At 51.5% G+C, this 20,295-nt stretch overlaps 1 protein-coding gene across 1 annotated transcript; it reads left to right on the top strand.

The window, feature by feature from the left end:
- Positions 1–10,474: 10,474 nt before the first annotated feature.
- KLHL28 (kelch like family member 28) lies at positions 10,475–19,768 on the top strand. The gene is made up of 5 exons (XM_069950534.1): positions 10,475–10,636; positions 12,723–13,621; positions 14,702–15,145; positions 17,858–18,066; positions 18,449–19,768. Exons 2-5 carry the CDS (start codon positions 12,723–12,725, stop codon positions 18,610–18,612), a joined length of 1,716 nt encoding a protein of 571 aa, XP_069806635.1. The 5' UTR covers positions 10,475–10,636; the 3' UTR covers positions 18,613–19,768.
- Positions 19,769–20,295: the final 527 nt, after the last annotated feature.

Here is a 20,295-nt window from a genome sequence, read left to right as displayed (position 1 = left end):
AGTAAGGAGTGTGTGCAGGCGGCTGTCAGTAAGGAGTGTGTGCAGGCGGCTGTCAGTAAGGAGTGTGTGCAGGCGGCTGTCAGTAAGGAGTGTGTGCAGGCAGCTGTCAGTAAGCAGTGTGTGCAGGTGGCTGTCAGTAAGGAGTGTGTGCAGGTGGCTGTCAGTAAGGAGTGTGTGCAGGCGGCTGTCAGTAAGGAGTGTGTGCAGGTGGCTGTCAGTAAGGAGTGTGTGCAGGCGGCCGTCAGTAAGGAGTGTGTGCAGGCGGCCGTCAGTAAGGAGTGTGTGCAGGCAGCTGTCTGGAGGTCGCAGAGGTCAGCAGTTAGTACTGGGGGTACAGGGATGTGGGGTCGGGCACAGGTTGGTCGGGGGTCTGCTATTAGGCTGGTGTAGACGGGTCAGGACAGACGGCCTCAGCTCATACACAGGAGGGTCCCGTAATACAACCAGGTGCCCGGATACATGAGGCAGCCCAGTGACCATGCCCGGGGGACTGACCGGACCACCAGTCACTGTGTGCAGCATGGAGACAAGACCGACACGGGGAGATCAGGCTGCCGAGGAGACATCCACGCACCAGCCCCACTCTAATTAGTTGGTCATGGACGTTACCTTGTCAACTGATCTCCCCGATCCATAGTGACTGATACTGTTAGGCTATAGTCAGTATATGTATATTTCAGTCAGTATAATGCAGTCAGTATTGCAACCAAAACCAGGAGAGGATTAAAAACACAGAAAGGCTCTGTTCACACAATGGTGAAATTGAGTAGATGGCCGTCATTTAATGGCAAATATTTGCTGTTATTTTAGAACAACGGCCGTTATATTGAAATAATGGCCGTTATTTACTGTTATATGGCGGCCATCCACTCAGTTTCATCATTGTGTGAACAGATCCTTTCTGTGTTTTTAATCCACTTCTGGTTTTGGTTGCAATACTGACTGAAATATACGTATGTGAACCCAGCCTTACTTATTACCGTCCTGAAGGCAGCATCCAGGTCCAGTCTCCTGAAGGCTGCTATATACCAGCTATACTTACTGTATCCAGGTCCAGTCTCCTGAAGGCAGCTATATAACAGCTATACTTACTGTATCCAGGTCCAGTCTCCTGAAGGCAGCTATATAACAGCTATACTTACTGTATCCAGGTCCAGTCTCCTGAAGGCAGCTATATAACAGCTATACTTACTGTATCCAGGCCCAGTCTCCTGAAGGCTGCTATATAACAGCTATACTTACTAGAAATCCAGGTCCAGTCTCCTGAAGGCAGCTATATAACAGCTATACTTACTGTATCCAGGTCCAGTCTCCTGAAGGCTGTTATATAACAGCTCTACTTACTGTATCCAGGTCCAGTCTCCTGAAGGCGGCTATATAACAGCTATACTTATTGTATCCAGGTCCAGTCTCCTGAAGGCAGCTATATAACAGCTATACTTACTGTATACAGGTCCAGTCTCCTGAAGGCTGCTATATAACAGCTATACTTACCGTATCCAGGTCCAGTCTCCTGAAGGCTGCTATATAACAGCTATACTTACCGTATCCAGGTCCAGTCTCCTGAAGGCAGCTATATAACAGCTATACTTAATGTATCCAGGTCCAGTCTCCTGAAGGCTGCTATATAACAGCTATACTTACCGTATCCAGGTCCAGTCTCCTGAAGACTGCTATATAACAGCTATACTTACTGTATCCAGGTCCAGTCTCCTGAAGGCTGCTATATAACAGCTATACTTACCGTATCCAGGTCCAGTCTCCTGAAGGCTGCCATATAACAGCTATACTTACTGTATCCAGGTCCAGTCTCCTGAAGGCAGCTATATAACAGCTATACTTACTGTATCCAGGTCCAGTCTCCTGAAGGCTGCTATATAACAGCTATACTTACTGTATCCAGGTCCAGTCTCCTGAAGGCTGCCATATAACAGCTATACTTACTGTATCCAGGTCCAGTCTCCTGAAGGCAGCTATATAACAGCTATACTTACTGTATCCAGGTCCAGTCTCCTGAAGGCTGCTATATAACAGCTATACTTACTGTATCCAGGTCCAGTCTCCTGAAGGCTGCTATATAACAGCTATACTTACTGTATCCAGGTCCAGGCAGATTTTCTGTGCTGGTGGAAAAAAAAACACAGACTAAACCCAGGAGTTCCGTCCAGTATAGAGAGTACGGTGACAAAATGTCCATCAATCACATGACTGCCTTCTCTCTGTGAGCGCTGTGGGATACACAGGACACAGGCAGAAAACAGGAAGTGCCATGTTCTCCATGATAACTAAAAAAAAGATAATAAATGTAAATTGTAGACTTCCTTTATATCACATCTACTGCTGATTTAGATCTTGAAAGTTATAACAACAGTAAAACTTTAAGCTTGTGGAATAAACCCTCTAAGGCAGCGGTGGGGAATCTGCAGCCGGCTGTCCGGGCATGATGGGACTTGTAGTTTTGCAACAGCTGGAAGGTTAATATCCCTTGCAGCCTCCATAGAAAGACTATATGGCCTTCATATTGCTTCCAGCCTCCATATTAGATCCCTATTGTCTCCACCTTCTATATAGTCCCCACATTGCTTCATTATAGCCTCTATATACACTGTGTATAGCATAAATATAACCTCCATATTGCTTCCACATTGCCTCTAGCCTCCATAAAGCCTCAGCCTCTATATAACCCTCATACAGCCTGCAGCCTCTATATAGCCTCCATAAAGCCTCAGCCTCTATATAGCCTCCATAAAGCCTCAGCCTCTATATAACCCTCATACAGCCTGCAGCCTCTATATAGCCTCCATACAGCCTGCAGCCTCTATATAGCCTCCATACAGCCTGCAGCCTCTATATAGCCTCCATACAGCCTGCAGCCTCTATATAGCCTCCATACAGCCTGCAGCCTCTATATAGCCTCCATACAGCCTGCAGCCTCTATATAGCCTCCATACAGCCTGCAGCCTCTATATAGCCTCCATACAGCCTGCAGCCTCTATATAGCCTCCATACAGCCTGCAGCCTCTATATAGCCTCCATACAGCCTGCAGCCTCTATATAGCCTCCATAAAGCCTCAGCCTCTATATAACCCTCATACAGCCTACAGCCTCTATATAGCCTCCATACAGCCTGCAGCCTCTATATAGCCTCCAACCTCTATAGCCTCCATACAGCCTGCAGCCTCTATATAGCCTCCATACAGCCTGCAGCCTCTATATAGCCTCCATACAGCCTGCAGCCTCTACATAGCCTCCATACAGCCTGCAGCCTCTATATAGCCTCCATACAGCCTGCAGCCTCTATATAGCCTCCATGCAGCCTGCAGCCTCTATATAGCCTCCATACAGCCTGCAGCCTCTATATAGCCTCCAACCTCTATAGCCTCCATACAGCCTCTATATAGCCTCCATACAGCCTCCAACCTCTATAGCCTCCATACAGCCTGCAGCCTCTATATAGCCTCCATGCAGCCTGCAGCCTCTATATAGCCTTCATACAGCCTGCAGCCTCTATATAGCCTCCATACAGCCTCAGCCTTTATATAGCCTCCATACAGCCTGCAGCCTCTATATAGCCTCCATACAGCCTGCAGCCTCTATATAGCCTCCAACCTCTATAGCCTCCATACAGCCTCTATATAGCCTCCATACAGCCTCCAACCTCTATAGCCTCCATACAGCCTCTATATAGCCTCCATATAGCCTCCAACCTCTATAGCCTCCATACAGCCTGCAGCCTCTATATAGCCTCCATACAGCCTGCAGCCTCTATATAGCCTCCATACAGCCTGCAGCCTCTATATAACCCCATACAGCCTGCAGCCTCTATATAGCCTCCAACCTCTATAGCCTCCATACAGCCTGCAGCCTCTATATAGCCTCCATACAGCCTGCAGCCTCTATATAGCCTCTATACAGCCTGCAGCCTCTATATAGCCTCCATACAGCCTGCAGCCTCTATATAGCCTCCATGCAGCCTGCAGCCTCTATATAGCCTCCATGCAGCCTGCAGCCTCTATATAGCCTCCATACAGCCTGCAGCCTCTATATAGCCTCCATACAGCCTGCAGCCTCTATATAGCCTCCATACAGCCTCAGCCTTTATATAGCCTCCATACAGCCTGCAGCCTCTATATAGCCTCCATACAGCCTGCAGCCTCTATATAGCCTCCATACAGCCTGCAGCCTCTATATAGCCTCCATGCAGCCTGCAGCCTCTATATAGCCTCCATGCAGCCTGCAGCCTCTATATAGCCTCCATGCAGCCTGCAGCCTCTATATAGCCTCCATACAGCCTGCAGCCTCTATATAGCCTCCATAAAGCCTCAGCCTCTATATAACCCTCATACAGCCTGCAGCCTCTATATAGCCTCCATACAGCCTGCAGCCTCTATATAACCCCATACAGCCTGCAGCCAGTGGCGGAACTACCGCCGTAGCGGCCGCTACGGGGCCCTGCCGTATCTGGCGGCCGAGCAGGCCTCCCGGGTGCTACAGCTGTTTGGGGTCCAGGCAGTGGCCACGAAGGGGGGCCCGCGGGGCCCTCCCGATCAATTACTCTTGTGACCGCAAGCATTGTTTTGCTTGCGGTCACAAGAGTCCTGCTCGGCTGCGCGGCTGCCGGGGGTGTCGCATCTTACCCCCGGCAGCGCGCGCATCCCAGAACTCCCTGCGCGCCTTGGGCCCTGACTTCCGGTTCCGGCGCGCAGGGAGCTCTGGGATGCGCGCTGCCGGGGATAAGACGCGACACCCCCGGCAGCCGCGCAGCAGCCGGGGACAGACCAGGAGGAGAATCAACGTGGGAACGCGTTGTCAGGTGAGTTAAGTTTTTTTTTGTTTTTTGTTTTTAGCCTGCAGGGTGGGGGGAAGGAGGGGGGCATCTATGAGGGTGGGGGGAAGGAGGGGGGCATCTATGAGGGTGGGGGGAAGGAGGGGGGCATCTATGAGGGTAGGGGGGGGAAGAGGGGGCATCTATGAGGGTGGGGGGAAAGAGGGGGGCATCTATGAGGGTGGGGGGAAGGAGGGGGGCATCTATGAGGGTGGGGGGGAAGAGGGGGCATCTATATGGAGGGGGGAAGAGGGGGCATCTATGAGGGTGGGGGGAAGAGGGGGCATCTATGAGGGTGGGGGGAAGGAGGGGGGCATCTATGAGGGTGGGGGGGAAGAGGGGGCATCTATGAGGGTGGGGGGGAAGAGGGGGCATCTATGAGGGTGGGGGGGAAGAGGGGGCATCTATGAGGGTGGGGGGGAAGAGGAAGCATCTATGAGGGTGGGGGGAAGAGGGGGCATCTATGAGGGTGGGGGGGGAAGAGGGGGCATCTATGAGGGTGGGGGGGAAGAGGGGGCATCTATGAGGGTGGGGGGGAAGAGGGGGCATCTATGAGGGTGGGGGGGAAGAGGAAGCATCTATGAGGGTGGGGGGAAAGAGGGGGGCCATCTATGAGGGTGGGGGGAAGGAGGGGGCATCTATGAGGGTGGGGGGGAAGAGGGGGCATCTATGAGGGTGGGGGGAAAGAGGAGCCATCTATGAGGGTGGGGGGGAAGAGGGGGGCATCTATGAGGGTGGGGGGAGAGGGGGCCATCTATAAGGAGGGCAACATGGGGGGAGAGGGGCCATCTATTTGGGGGGGGGGCAACATAGGGGGAGAGGGAATACACAGAGGGGGGCATATATTATTAGGGGGTCACATAGAGTCAGGGCTACCCACTAAATGAGGGTGTAAAGGGGACAGTACAGATGTGCATTGTGTAGAGAGATGGAGATGGTGTCAGAGTGAGGAGTCTAATATGTCTGTCTGGCAGATTCTGTGGATTCGTGGCTCGGAGAAGTTCTCATAACGGCCCAGGACGGATGGAGAAGATGAAAAGGAAAGAACTCCGATCAGAAAAGACGTCCCCTGTGAGTCACCTGATATAACTGCACTGTAATGTATATGGTGTATAGAGCCTGTGTAGAGCTGGGGCCACCTCTATATGACTGGATGAGGTGATTTAGTATACTGAATTTGGTCAGTAACAATATGGTGGTGATGGTAGTGGTTGTGGTGTGGCGGTAATGTTTCCTTCCTATATACTGGTATTACTGGTAATATTGGTCTCAGTATACAGGATTTGGTCGGTAACAGTATGGCGGTAATATGTACGGTGATAATACTTTCTCTTCCAATATGCTGGTGTTATTGGTAATATCTGTCTTGGTGTATATATATATATATATATATATATATATATATATATATATATATATATATATAATATTTATACACACACACACCAATAGCATCACTTGGTCGTGAAAGGAGGGGGGGGGGGCAAGTTGGCCTCTCGCACCAGGGCCCAGGAGACATTAGCTACGCCCCTGGGTCCAGGGGTGTCCCGGGGATTCCCAGGCAGCACAGGTGACAGGCTCGGAGTGGCTTGGCGTCCGCCAGGGGCCAGGGTAAGTGCTTCTGGCGCAGGGACTTCAAGCACTAAGAAGCGCTCCTGTGTACAGGCTAGGGGCGGACGCTGAGCTCACTGGTACCGGAGCTTCCGGGGATGCTGCCCCCCCCTTGCCACCGTATTGCTGTCCCGGCAGCACAGGTACCGGTGAGCTCAGCGTCCGCCCCCAGCCTGTACCTCCGGCACAGGAGCACTTGTTAGAGATGCACCCTGCGCCGGAAGTACTTGCCCCGGCGGACACTGAGCTACTCTGAGCCCGACACCTGTGCTGCCTGGGAATCCCCAGGACGCCCCCCCGGGAGAAGAGGAGAAGACAGCCGACGGGGGAGTTAGGTGAGTTGTGTTTTTTTTAATTTTCTATCTGCTTTGCAAAGGGGGATAATACAGGGTGGGGCCATCTATGGGGTATATACAGGGGGCCATCTATGGGGGATAATACAAGGTACGGCCATCTATGGGGTATATACAGGGGGCCATCTATGGGGGATAATACAAGGTGGGGCCATCTATGGGGTATATACAGGGGGCCATCTATGAGGGATATACAGGGGGGGCATCTATGGGGGATATACAGGGGGCCATCTATAAGGGATAATACAAGGTGGGGCCATCTATGGGGTATATACAGGGGGCCATCTATGAGGGATATACAGGGGGCCATCTATGGGGAATATACAGGGGGGACATCTATGGGGGATATACAGGGGGGGACATCTATGGGGGATATACAGGGGGCCATCTATGGGGAATATACAGGGGGGACATCTATGGGGGATATACAGGGGGCCATCTATGGGGGATATACAGGGGGCCATCTATGGGGGATATACAGGGGGCCCATCTATGGGGGATATACAGGGGGGCCATCTATGGGGGATATACAGGGGGGACATCTATGGGGAATATACAGGGGGGCCATCTATGGGGGATATACAGGGGCCATCTATGGGGGATATACAGGGGGCCATCTATGGGGGATATACAGGGGGCCATCTATGGGGGATATACAGGGGGCCATCTATGGGGGATATACAGGGGAGACATCTATGGGGGATATACAGGGGGAAATCTATGGGGGATATACAGGGGGGAAATCTATGGGGGATATACAGGGGGGCCATCTATGGGGGATATACAGGGGGGTATATATAGGGGGATAATACAGGGGGCCATCTATGGGGGATATACAGGGGGGGATTATTGGGGGATATACAGGGGGCCATCTATGGGGGATATACAGGGGGGCGATCTATGGTGGATAATACAGGGGGGACATCTATTGGGAATATACAGGGGGCCATCTATGGGGGATATACAGGGGGGGCATCTATGGGGGATATACAGGGGGCCATCTATGGGGGATATACAGGGGGATATACAGGGGGCCATCTATGGGGGATATACAGGGGGGGCATCTATGGGGGATATACAGGGGGCCATCTATGGGGGATATACAAGGGGCCATCTATGGGGGATATACAGGGGGCCATCTATGGGGGATATACAGGGGACCATCTATGGGGAATATACAGGGGGGACATCTATGGGGGATATACAGGGGGGCCATCTATGGGGGATAATACAGGGGGGACATCTATTGGGAATATACAGGGGGCCATCTATGGGGGATATACAGGGGGGCCATCTATGGGGGATAATACAGGGGACATCTATGGGGGATATACAGGGGGCCATCTATGGGGAATATACAGGGGGGACATCTATGGGGAATATACAGGGGGGACATCTATGGGGAATATACAGGGGGGACATCTATGGGGGATATACAGGGGGGACATCTATGGGGGATATACAGGGGGGACATCTATGGGGGATATACAGGGGGGACATCTATGGGGGATATACAGGGCAGACATCTATGGGAGATATACAGGGGGGCCATCTATGGGGGATAATACAGGGGGGATATACAGGGGGGACATCTATTGGGAATATACAGGGGGGACATCTATGGGGGATATACAGGGGGGACATCTATGGGGGATATACAGGGGGGACATCTATGGGGGATATACAGGGGGCCATCTATGGGGGATATACAGGGGGGACATCTATGGGGGATATACAGGGCAGACATCTATGGGGGATATACAGGGTGGCCATCTATGGGGGATAATACAGGGGGGATATACAGGGGGGACATCTATTGGGAATATACAGGGGGCCATCTATGGGGGATATACAGGGGGCCATCTATGGGGGATATACAGGGGGCCATCTATGGGGGATATACAGGGGGCCATCTATGGGGGATATACAGGGGGCCATCTATGGGGGATAATACAGGGGTGCCAATCTATGGTGGATTATACAGGGAGGTATACATAGGGGGATAATACAGGGGGTCATCTATAGGGGGACACCATGAGGGGGCATTTATAAAGGGACCAAATGAGAGGGCATCTATAGGGGGACAACATGGGGGACCATCTTTAAGGGGGATGGACAACACGGGGGGTAATTTAAAAGGGGCCAACAAGGGTGGCATCGGTAAGGGGGAATACACAGAGGGGCATATACTATAAGGGGATCACATAGTGTCAGGGCTATCCACTAAACAAGGGGGTAAAGGGGCCAATACAGATGTGCAGTTTGTATAGAGAGGAGGATGGTGCCAGAGTGAGGAGCCTAATATGTTTCTCTGGCAGATTCTGTGGATTTGTGGCTCGGAGAAGTTCTAATGGCCCAGGAAGGATGAAGAAGAAAATGAAGGAAACAACTCCGATCAGAGAAGACGCCCCCTGTGAGTCACTTAATATAACTGTACTGTAATTTATATGGTGTACAGAACCTGTGTAGAGCTGAATGTGTTGATGGCGTAGTGGTCGATTGAGGGGGTGGGGGCCCCAATCAAAAGTTTGCTATGGGGCCCAGCCATTTCTAGTTACGCCCCTGCCTGCAGCCTCTATATAACCCCCATACAGCCTCTATATAGCCTCAATACAGCCTGCAGCCTCTATATAGCCTCTATATAGCCTCCAACCTCTATAGCCTCCATACAGCCTGCAGCCTCTATAGCCTCCATACAGCCTGCAGCCTCTATATAGCCTCTATATAGCCTCCAACCTCTATAGCCTACATACAGCCTGCAGCCTCTATATAGCCTCCAACCTCTATAGCCTCCATACAGCCTGCAGCCTCTATAGCCTCCATGCAGCCTGCAGCCTCTATATAGCCTCAATACAGCCTGCAGCCTCTATATAGCCTCCATACAGCCTCTATATAGCCTCCATGCAGCCTGCAGCCTCTATATAGCCTCAATACAGCCTGCAGCCTCTATATAGCCTCCATACAGCCTCTATATAGCCTCCATACAGCCTTTATATAGCCCCCATACAGCCTCTATATAGCCCCCATACAGCCTCCAGCCTCTATAGCCTCCATGCAGCCTCCAGCATCTATAGCCTCCATACAGCCTGCAGCCTCTATATAGCCTCCAACCTCTATAGCCTCCATGCAGCCTGCAGCCTCTATATAGCCTCCATACAGCCTCTATATAGCCTCCAACCTCTATAGCCTCCATGCAGCCTGCAGCCTCTATATAGCCTCCATACAGCCTCTATATAGCCCCCATACAGCCTCCAGCCTCTATAGCCTCCATGCAGCCTGCAGCCTCTATATAGCCTCCATACAGCCTCTATATAGCCTCCAACCTCTATAGCCTCCATACAGCCTGCAGCCTCTATAGCCTCCATACAGCCTCTATATAGCCTCCATACAGCCTCTATATAGCCTCCAGCCTCTATATAGCCTCCATACAGCCTCTATATAGCCTCCAGCCTCTATATAGCCTCCATACAGCCTCCAGCCTCTATAGCCTCCATACAGCCTCTATATAGCCTCCAGCCTCTATATAGCCTCCCATGTAGGCGGGGCTTCACACGTTCCTCTCTGGACTCCATGTAACACGTTCCGCGGTAGGAATGAGCCGCTCCTGTCTATCACCCGCTTCTATAGCAACAGCAGCACAGCAGGCTCCGCCCTCATCACGTGGGCACTCTCGCCGCGTACAGGACGCCGGGAGTTGTAGTTGCGCGCGGCGCGGCCTCCATTACAGAGCGGCGCTGTTTCTGGGCGGGGCTTTCCTGACCTGGAAGTGACGCGCTCTCTGTCCGCGGTGTTTGGGTTGTGACAGGAGACGAGAGCTTGTGTGTGTGCTGCCGTCTCCGGGTGACAGGTGGGTGACGGGGGATGGTGGGCCGGGGTATAGATGTATATGTCCGGGGATGTGGCTGCCTCACATGAGGAGAGCGCTGCTGAGGGCGCCGGAGGCCTCGTCTATTATAACTGCCAGAGGCCAGAGCCACCAATCAGAGCGCGGCTTTCAGTATCCCTGAGTAGCTTAGTACGATTGAAGCTCATCTCTGATTGGTTGTCTGTCGCTCATGGCAACCTGTCAGTATTTATATTATTCCAGGGCAGATTAAGAAATGAAAGCTCAGCTCTGATTGGTTGTCTTGGTAGTAACGAATGAGAGCTCAGGTCTATAGTATTGCTGTAAGCTCAGCTCTGATTGGCCGTCTCTGTTGCTAACAGCAACTGGCCAGAGCTCGGCCTTCAGCTGCCTGCATGCTGGGAGTTGTAGTCCTGTCCTTATATCAGACAATTATCTCTGCAGCAGCCTACATGCTGGGAGTTGTAGTCCTTTCCTTATATCAGACATTCACTATCACTGCAGCTGCCGGCATGCTGGGAGTTGTAGTCCTGTCCTTATATCAGACATTCACTATCACTGCAGCTGCCGGCATGCTGGGAGTTGTAGTCCTGTCCTTATATCAGACATTCACTATCACTGCAGCTGAGTATATACATTTGTTTACAATGAAGAGCGGGTAGAACGCTACAACATGGCCGATCCTCCCCTCCGCCATCAGGGGGCAGTGAAATCATCAGGCGACATCTAATGTGTGACTTGCTATTCATGTTGCTGGGTGTTACCATGTGGGCTTGTTATCCAGTGGTAGAGGATGACAGGCTGATCTCTGGTGGTCCGACCACAGCAGAGCCCACCATGGCCCCCGCTCTGTTTATTCTCTGTGGGAGTGTGCACCTGGAAAGGCTGGGTGACCCAATAGTGAGTGTGAGTGAGTGGATGAAGCGTGTGTGTGTGTGTGTGTGGGGGGGGGGGTGTTCAATCGCTTAGGATCAGTGGTCGGACCCCTGTGGATATGGAGTGTAGAGGATGATGTCATCAGGGTAGAGAGTAACGGAGGCGGGGGGGGGGGCAGTATAGAGGATGATGTCAGCAGGGTGGAGAGTACCGGAGCGGGGGTGGGACAGTATAGAGGATGATGTCATCAGGGTGGAGAGTACCGGAGCGGGGGTGGGACAGTATAGAGGATGATGTCATCAGGGTGGAGAGTACCGGAGCGGGGGTGGGGGGGCAGTATGGAGGATGATGTAATCAGGGCGGAGAGTACCGGAGCAAAGGCGGGGGGACAGTATGGAGGATGATGTCATCAGGGTGGAGAGTACCGGAGCGGGGGTGGGGGGGGGGCAGTATGGAGGATGATGTAATCAGGGCGGAGAGTACCGGAGCAAAGGCGGGGGGACAGTATGGAGGATGATGTAATCAGAGTGGAGAGTAGCATGGTGGGGGGCAGTATAGAAGATTATGACATCAGGGTGGAGAGTACCGGAGCGATGGGGGGGGGGGGGGGCAGTATAGAAGGTGATGGCGTCAGACCCCGGACTATGACGGCTCTGCTACATCTGTAGTCACAGTGTGATCGGATAGTAATAAAAAAGAGGAAATCCAGATGAACAGGGTAAGCGGCAGTAAGAGGCAGGAAGTGAGGCCGGGGTATCAGCCTATATACTCTGTATCCTGCCCTGACATATAGATCATTAAAGCAGTACTCCAGAGAAAAAAAATATTTTCAAATCATCTGGTGTCAGTAAGTTATATAGATTTGTAATTTAATTCTATTTAAAAATCTCTGTCAGACTGGAGAGAATACACCACTTCCTGCAGGGCATACAGCAGCTGATAAGTACTGGAAGACTGGAGATTTTTATATAGAAGTAAATTACAAATAGGTATAACTTCCTGACACCAGATGATTAGAAAATATTTTTTTCCTCTGGTGTTCCCCTTTAAAGGGTACCTGTCTGCAGAGACGTTGCCAGCGCAGCATCAGCTACTAATCGGAAGGTTGGGGTATCCTTGGTAACATAATCCATTATTATAGAGTCCCCCTTTAATGCTCTCTACCCTGTGCGAGTCCGTTGCGGCTGACCATGTGATCTGCTTGCGTCTCCAGATGGACCAGTCCTCTCAGTCCTACATGCTTGCCAACATCACCCACTTGCACTCAGAACAGCTCCTGCAGGGCCTGAACCTCCTCCGCCAGCACCACGAGCTCTGCGACATTGTCCTGCAGGTGGGCGATGTCAAGATCCACGCCCATAAGGTGGTGCTCGCCAGCATCAGCCCCTACTTCAAAGCCATGTTCACCGGAAACCTTTCGGAGAAAGAGAATTCGCAGGTGGAGTTCCAGTGCGTGGACGAGGCCGCCCTCCAGGCCATCATAGAGTACGCCTACACCGGCACCGTCTTCATCTCCCAGGAAACGGTGGAGTCCCTCCTTCCGGCCGCCAACCTCCTGCAGATCAAGCTGGTGCTGAAGGAGTGCTGTGCCTTCCTGGAGAGCCAGCTGGACGTGGGCAACTGCATCGGCATCTCCCGCTTTGCCGAGACCTACGGCTGCCATGAACTCTACCTAGCTGCCAACAAGTTCATTTGCCAGAACTTTGAGGACGTTTGTCAGACGGAAGAGTTCTTCGAGCTGACCAATTCGGAGTTACACGAGATCGTGTCCAATGACTGTCTGAATGTGGTGAACGAGGAGAGTGTGTTTTATGCCCTGGAGGCCTGGATCAAGTACGACGTGCAGGAGCGACAGAAGTTCCTCTCACAGCTGTTGCACTGCGTCCGGCTGCCGCTGCTCAGCGTCAAGTTCCTCACCCGGCTCTACGAAGCGAACCACCTGATACGCGATGACCACACGTGTAAACACTTACTGAACGAAGCTCTGAAATACCATTTTATGCCTGAACATAGACTCTCCCACCAGACGGTGCTAAAGACGCAGCCACGCTGTGCTCCCAAAGTGCTCTGCGCGGTGGGAGGAAAAGCCGGACTGTTCAACTGCCTAGAGAGGTAGGTTCACCTGTGTGTGTCCGCCATTTAAAGGGAGGGTCCACGGGATTTTATAGATCCAGGAAAATGAAGGTACTTTGCAAATAGTTATTAAAAAATATGTTGTTAGTTTTTGTTTACAGCTTGGAGACCTATGTGTCTCCATGGTAACAGACTACAGACAAACCCTGTGTAGTCAGAGCCTGCAGTCATCCACACTTCCATCACATAGCTGTCTCTCCTGATCCCGCATCAGATGTGCAGCTTACCTACTGAGAACAAAAGGATCAACCGTGTTAAAATCCCGCCCCATCAGACGCTTGGGAGGCGCCAATACACATTAGATGGTCGAGCAGTTACAAAGAAGTCGCTCTTATCTGTATACCCAGTAAGTAGTGGAGAGATGGAGGAGCATCAGACTACGCAGGGTTTGTAGTCTGTTACCATGGAGACACCCAGGTGTGTATAGGAGCTGTCATCTTACTTTTTAGCACTGATCAGTGGTGTCAGCTGTAAGACCCCAACCGATCTAGGCATGTGACTCTGTGACACGGTCTATCCCAATACATCAAAGGAACATCCTAGGGCCATATATGTGCTGACCAGAGATAATAAGGTAGCCGGACACATTAAAGGGGGGTCCGGGCAAGTGTCACAGATAACTGTTCAACTCTTATTAAAGTGAATGGGTCTGAGCTGTAATACCAAACACAACGTGTAGACAGGTGTCATCGCTGTTTTAGGAGAAAAGTGTGCTGTGTTTTTTTATTAATCCCAGATGATTTACCCCTCCAAAGGCAAATCCAAGTTTAAATGGTCAACCAACCATGTGACCATATTGCCCACTAGGTGTCTCCCTTCTCTGCATTCTGATGCCTGTTGCCAGGGGAATTCTGTCTCTAGTAACAGCTAGATAAGGACAGAACACAGTAAGAGGGGGAGGGCCTAACCTGTGCTCTGTAACTGCCTGCTGGGAGGATCCACACTGTTCCTAAAAGGTAAATCCAGGCTTCCTTCTTATCGCAGTGACAGCGCAGATCTCACCTGTCACCACTCTGAGCGGTTCCTAGAAGTGATCGTTCCCTCTCTTGTTTATTCCAGCATGGAGATGTATTTCCCGCAGGACGACTCGTGGATAGGCCTGGCCCCCCTGGGGTCCCCCCGCTATGAGTTTGGACTGTGCACTCTGGACCAGAAGGTGTATGTAGTGGGGGGCATCGGCACCCATATGAGACAGGGCATCAACTACAGGAAGCACGAGAGCTCTGTGGAGTGCTGGGACCCCGTGACCAACACCTGGACGTCTGTGGAGAGGATGAACGAGTGTCGGAGCACCCTGGGGGCCGTGGTCTTAGCGGGAGAACTTTACGCCTTAGGCGGGTACGATGGACAGTCATGTTTACAATCTGTGGAGAAATATATCCCCAAGGCGAAAGAGTGGCAGCTGGTGGCCCCCATGATAAAGACCCGGAGCTGCTTCGCTGGGGCCGTCCTGGATGGGATGATCTACGCTATAGGGGGATACGGCCCCGCCCACATGAACAGGTCAGTGTATATACTATAGGGGGATACGGCCCCGCCCACGTGAACAGGTCAGTGTATATACTATAGGGGGATACGGCCCCGCCCACATGAACAGGTCAGTGTATATACTATAGGGGGATACGACCCCGCCCACATGAACAGGTCAGTGTATATACTATAGGGGGATACGGCCCCGCCCACATGAACAGGTCAGTGTATATACTATAGGGGGATACGGCCCCGCCCACATGAACAGGTCAGTGTATATACTATAGGGGGATACGACCCCGCCCACATGAACAGGTCAGTGTATATACTATAGGGGGATACGGCCCCGCCCACATGAACAGGTCAGTGTATATACTATAGGGGGATACGACCCCGCCCACATGAACAGGTCAGTGTATATACTATAGGGGGATACGGCCCCGCCCACATGTACAGGTCAGTGTATATACTATAGGGGGATACGGCCCCGCCCACATGAGCAGGTCAGTCTATATACTATAGGGGGATACGGCCCCGCCCACATGAACAGGTCAGTCTATATACTATAGGGGGATACGGCCCCGCCCACATGAGCAGGTCAGTCTATATACTATAGGGGGATACGGCCCCGCCCACATGAACAGGTCAGTGTATATACTATAGGGGGATACGGCCCCGCCCACATGAGCAGGTCAGTCTATATACTATAGGGGGATACGGCCCCGCCCACATGAGTAGGTCAGTCTATATACTATAGGGGGATACGGCCCCGCACATATGAGCAGGTCAGTGTATATACTATAGGGGGATACGGCCCCGCCCACATGAACAGGTCAGTGTATATACTATAGGGGGATACGGCCCCGCCCACATGAACAGGTCAGTGTATATACTATAGGGGGATACGACCCCGCCCACATGAACAGGTCAGTGTATATACTATAGGGGGATACGGCCCCGCCCACATGAACAGGTCAGTGTATATACTATAGGGGGATACGGCCCCGCCCACATGAGCAGGTCAGTCTATATACTATAGGGGGATACGGCCCCGCCCACATGAGTAGGTCAGTGTATATACTATAGGGGGATACGGCCCCGCCCACATGAACAGGTCAGTGTATATACTATAGGGGGATACGGCCCCGCACATATGAGCAGGTCAGTCTATATACTATAGGGGGATACGGCCCCGCCCACATGAGCAGGTCAGTCTATATACTATAGGGGGATACGGCCCCGCCCACATGAACAGGTCAGTGTATATACTATAGGGGGATACGGCCCCGCCCACATGAACAGGTCAGTCTATATACTATAGGGAGATACGGCCCCGCCCACATGAACAGGTCAGTCTATATACTATAGGGGGATACGGCCCCGCCCACATGAACAGGTCAGTGTATATACTATAGGGGGATACGGCCCCGCCCACATGAACAGGTCAGTGTATATACTATAGGGGGATACGGCCCCGCCCACATGAACAGGTCAGTGTATATACTATAGGGGGATACGGCCCCGCCCACATGAGCAGGTCAGTCTATATACTATAGGGGGATACGGCCCCGCACATATGAGCAGGTCAGTCTATATACTATAGGGGGATACGACCCCGCCCACATGAACAGGTCAGTGTATATACTATAGGGGGATACGGCCCCGCCCACATGAGTAGGTCAGTGTATATACTATAGGGGGATACGGCCCCGCACATATGAGCAGGTCAGTCTATATACTATAGGGGGATACGGCCCCGCCCACATGAACAGGTCAGTGTATATACTATAGGGGGATACGGCCCCGCACATATGAGCAGGTCAGTCTATATACTATAGGGGGATACGGCCCCGCCCACATGAGCAGGTCAGTCTATATACTATAGGGGGATACGGCCCCGCCCACATGAACAGGTCAGTGTATATACTATAGGGGGATACGGCCCCGCCCACATGAGCAGGTCAGTCTATATACTATAGGGGGATACGACCCCGCCCACATGAACAGGTCAGTGTATATACTATAGGGGGATACGGCCCCGCCCACATGAACAGGTCAGTGTATATACTATAGGGGGATACGGCCCCGCCCACATGAATATGGTAATGCTTGGTTGTTATACTCTGTTATCTGGCTCTATATACCCGGTCCCTATCTGCCTCTATATGCTTGGAAGTTATCCGCCTCTATATACTCTGCCGTTGCCCGGCTCTATATACTCGGCCGTTGACCGGCTCTATATATTAGGTCACCACCACTGTTTGTATATAGGAGACTATGATGTAGTGTTGGGACCAGTATGGGACTTAAAGGGTTTCCAGTAGATTTGGGGCTGTTTTTTTTTTTCCTTTCCGGGTAGAGCGCCTCCTTAGTCTCTGGGCTGGCTCTGGTATTGCAGCTCATCAGAAGATCAGAAACCTCGCATAGAGAAGAACGGCCATGTTTCTGCTTTTTTAAAGACGTCCCCTTTAAGGTTCCCCATACACCTTCAGGAACGTCTGGCCAGAGGGTCACTTAACGTCTAAGGTGGATGGGGACCTTTACAAGTCGTATGAAGAACCCCGACTGATCTGTCACGGAGCGGGGAGGAGCACTGACTGTGTGCATCGCTCCCCGCCCATAGACTTATAATGGGGCGAGCTGGGGGAGTGAAGCACAGGATCAGACGCTTCTCCCACATGTTATAGAGATCAGCGCATGATCTGATGTATATGACCAGTGACCCTTCTCCTCCATCTTTCATAGTGTGGAGCGATACGACCCCGCCAAAGACTCCTGGGAGATGGTGGCGCCAATGGCCGATAAGAGGATTAACTTTGGAGTGAGCGTTATGCTGGGCTTTATATTCGTAGTGGGGGGACACAATGGAGTGTCGCACCTATCCAGCATCGAGCGGTATGACCCCCATCAGAACCAATGGACGGTGTGTAGACCCATGACGGAGCCCCGGACAGGTGAGACCCCATGTACACTGTATGACTGCTGTACCTCCCCCCCCCCCCCCTCCTCATTGTGAGAGCCTAGAGGTAGTGGGGGCCCGTAAGAAGAGATTATATATATATATATATATATATATATATATATATATAATATATATATATATATATATATATATACATATATATATACACACACACACACACACACACACACACTGTGGAGGGAGGGGTTCTTTGTAAAGCAATGGTTTACACCAACACAGAACTAAACATGGCCGGGGTTCTCCAGGATAAAGCACAGCGCCACCCCTGGTTGTCAGGTTGTGGTCTGGTATTACAGCTTATAGTTTGCTTTATCCGGTTGCAGTTCCTGACTCCTCTTCTTCCTCTTGTCTAGGAGTGGGAGCGGCGGTGATTGACAACTACCTCTACGTGGTTGGGGGTCACTCGGGGTCGTCCTATCTCAATACTGTACAGAAGTACGACCCTATATCGGACACGTGGCTGGACTCGGCCGGCATGGCCAGCGCCCGCTGTAACTTTGGGCTGACGGCCCTTTGATGAACGTGTGCGCACCGCGTGATGATCCTGTATCCTGCATGAGCGGATAACGTCCCAGGCCTCGACTCCAGGACGACTCAGAGATCCAGGGGGCGAGCGGCCGGCTACCTGGTGACCGCCTCTTATAGCCAGTCATCTCTCCCAAAGTTCCCATCAACCATTGCAGCTGTAGTGCGGGAAGGAGCAGCTGCGTCTCACTGGTCTTATACGTTTACATTGAGTTACAGACGGCTTTTATATCGGTGCTCTCTATGTCTCGCACTGTCTCTCTCTCTCTCTCTTTTGTGTCTCTCATTATCTCTCCCTTTCTCTCTATCTCTCACTATTTTTCTATGTCTCTGTTCCTCTCTCACTATCTCACTATCTCTCTCACCATCTCTCTGTTCCTCTCTCACCATCTCTCTGTGCCTCTCTCACTATCTTTCTCTCTCTCTCTCTTTGTGCCTCTCACTATCTCTCTGTTCCTCTCTCTCACTATCTCTCTGTTCCTCTCTCACCATCTCTCTGTGCCTCTCTCTCTCTCTCTCTCTCTGTTCCTCTCTCTCTCTCTCTCTCTCTCTCTCTCTCTGTTCCTCTCTCACCATCTCGGTCTCTCTGTGCCTCTCTCACTATCTCTCTGTTCCTCTCTCACCATCTCTCTGTTCCTCTCTCTCACTATCTCTCTGTTCCTCTCTCACCATCTCTCTGTGCCTCTCTCTCTCTGTTCCTCTCTCACCATCTCTCTGTGCCTCTCTCTCTCTGTTCCTCTCTCACCATCTCGGTCTCTCTGTGCCTCTCTCACTATCTCTGTTCCTCTCTCACGATCTCTTTGTGCCTCTCTCTCTGTCTCTCTCACTATCTCTTTCACTGTCTCTGTCTCTTTGTGCCTCTCTCATTGTCTCTCTCTGTGACTCTCTCTCACTATCTCTCTCTTCCTCTCTCTTGAATTACACGTTTCCTCCTAAAATGATAGAGAATATAAATGGATTTGTTTGGATATCATCTGCATAACTACAGCTCCCAGCATGCCCTGCCCTGGGTTCTTTAGTCTTCTGCTCTCAGGGCATGCTGGGAGTTGTAGTTTTGCAAGAAGCAGAGAGTTCCAGATTATGGATCAATGCTTTATACTGTATATTGGATTGTAATAGACAATAGTAAATGTGGACATCCCCTTTAAGTTGCGGAGTCACCCCAACCTTATCCTTTCTATCTGGAAATGGCGGGTGAGAACCGGCAACTACAACCCCTCTAAGCTTTTCTGAGCTCCTGAATGGCTGTGTCCTGGTTCAGCTGCAATGTGATAGGTAAATCTGACATCCACCACTATGGCTGTCACCCTGCTGCCCCACAAACCCATCCAACATAAAGACTAGAACAAGGAAGTACCCTGGGATTTAAAGGGGTCAGCTAGAATGAGATAAGTATAAGTATTTTTTAAAGGGGTACTCCAGTGTGGGGGCTATTTTTTTTTATCTGGCCGGGGAGGAGATGGCTGAGAGAAAAGACGTCCACTCACCTCCCCGGTTCCAGTGGCGAGTCCCGTATCGCGGCGCTTCGGTTCCCGGCTGCTTCCTGGTGTCTGACGCAGGCTCGAGACGTGGCGTCTTAAGCCCGCTCAGCCTGTCAGTAACAGAGGCGGGATCCGTTTCAAGTCCGCTCAGATCCCGCCTCTGTCACTGACTGGCTGAGCGGGTTTGAGATGTC

The sequence above is a fragment of the Dendropsophus ebraccatus genome, chromosome 13 (assembly GCF_027789765.1).
Source record: "Dendropsophus ebraccatus isolate aDenEbr1 chromosome 13, aDenEbr1.pat, whole genome shotgun sequence".
Taxonomy (NCBI): domain Eukaryota; kingdom Metazoa; phylum Chordata; class Amphibia; order Anura; family Hylidae; genus Dendropsophus; species Dendropsophus ebraccatus.
The sequence above is the reverse complement of the archived record's forward strand: the minus strand, read 5'-3'. Positions and strand labels throughout refer to the sequence as shown.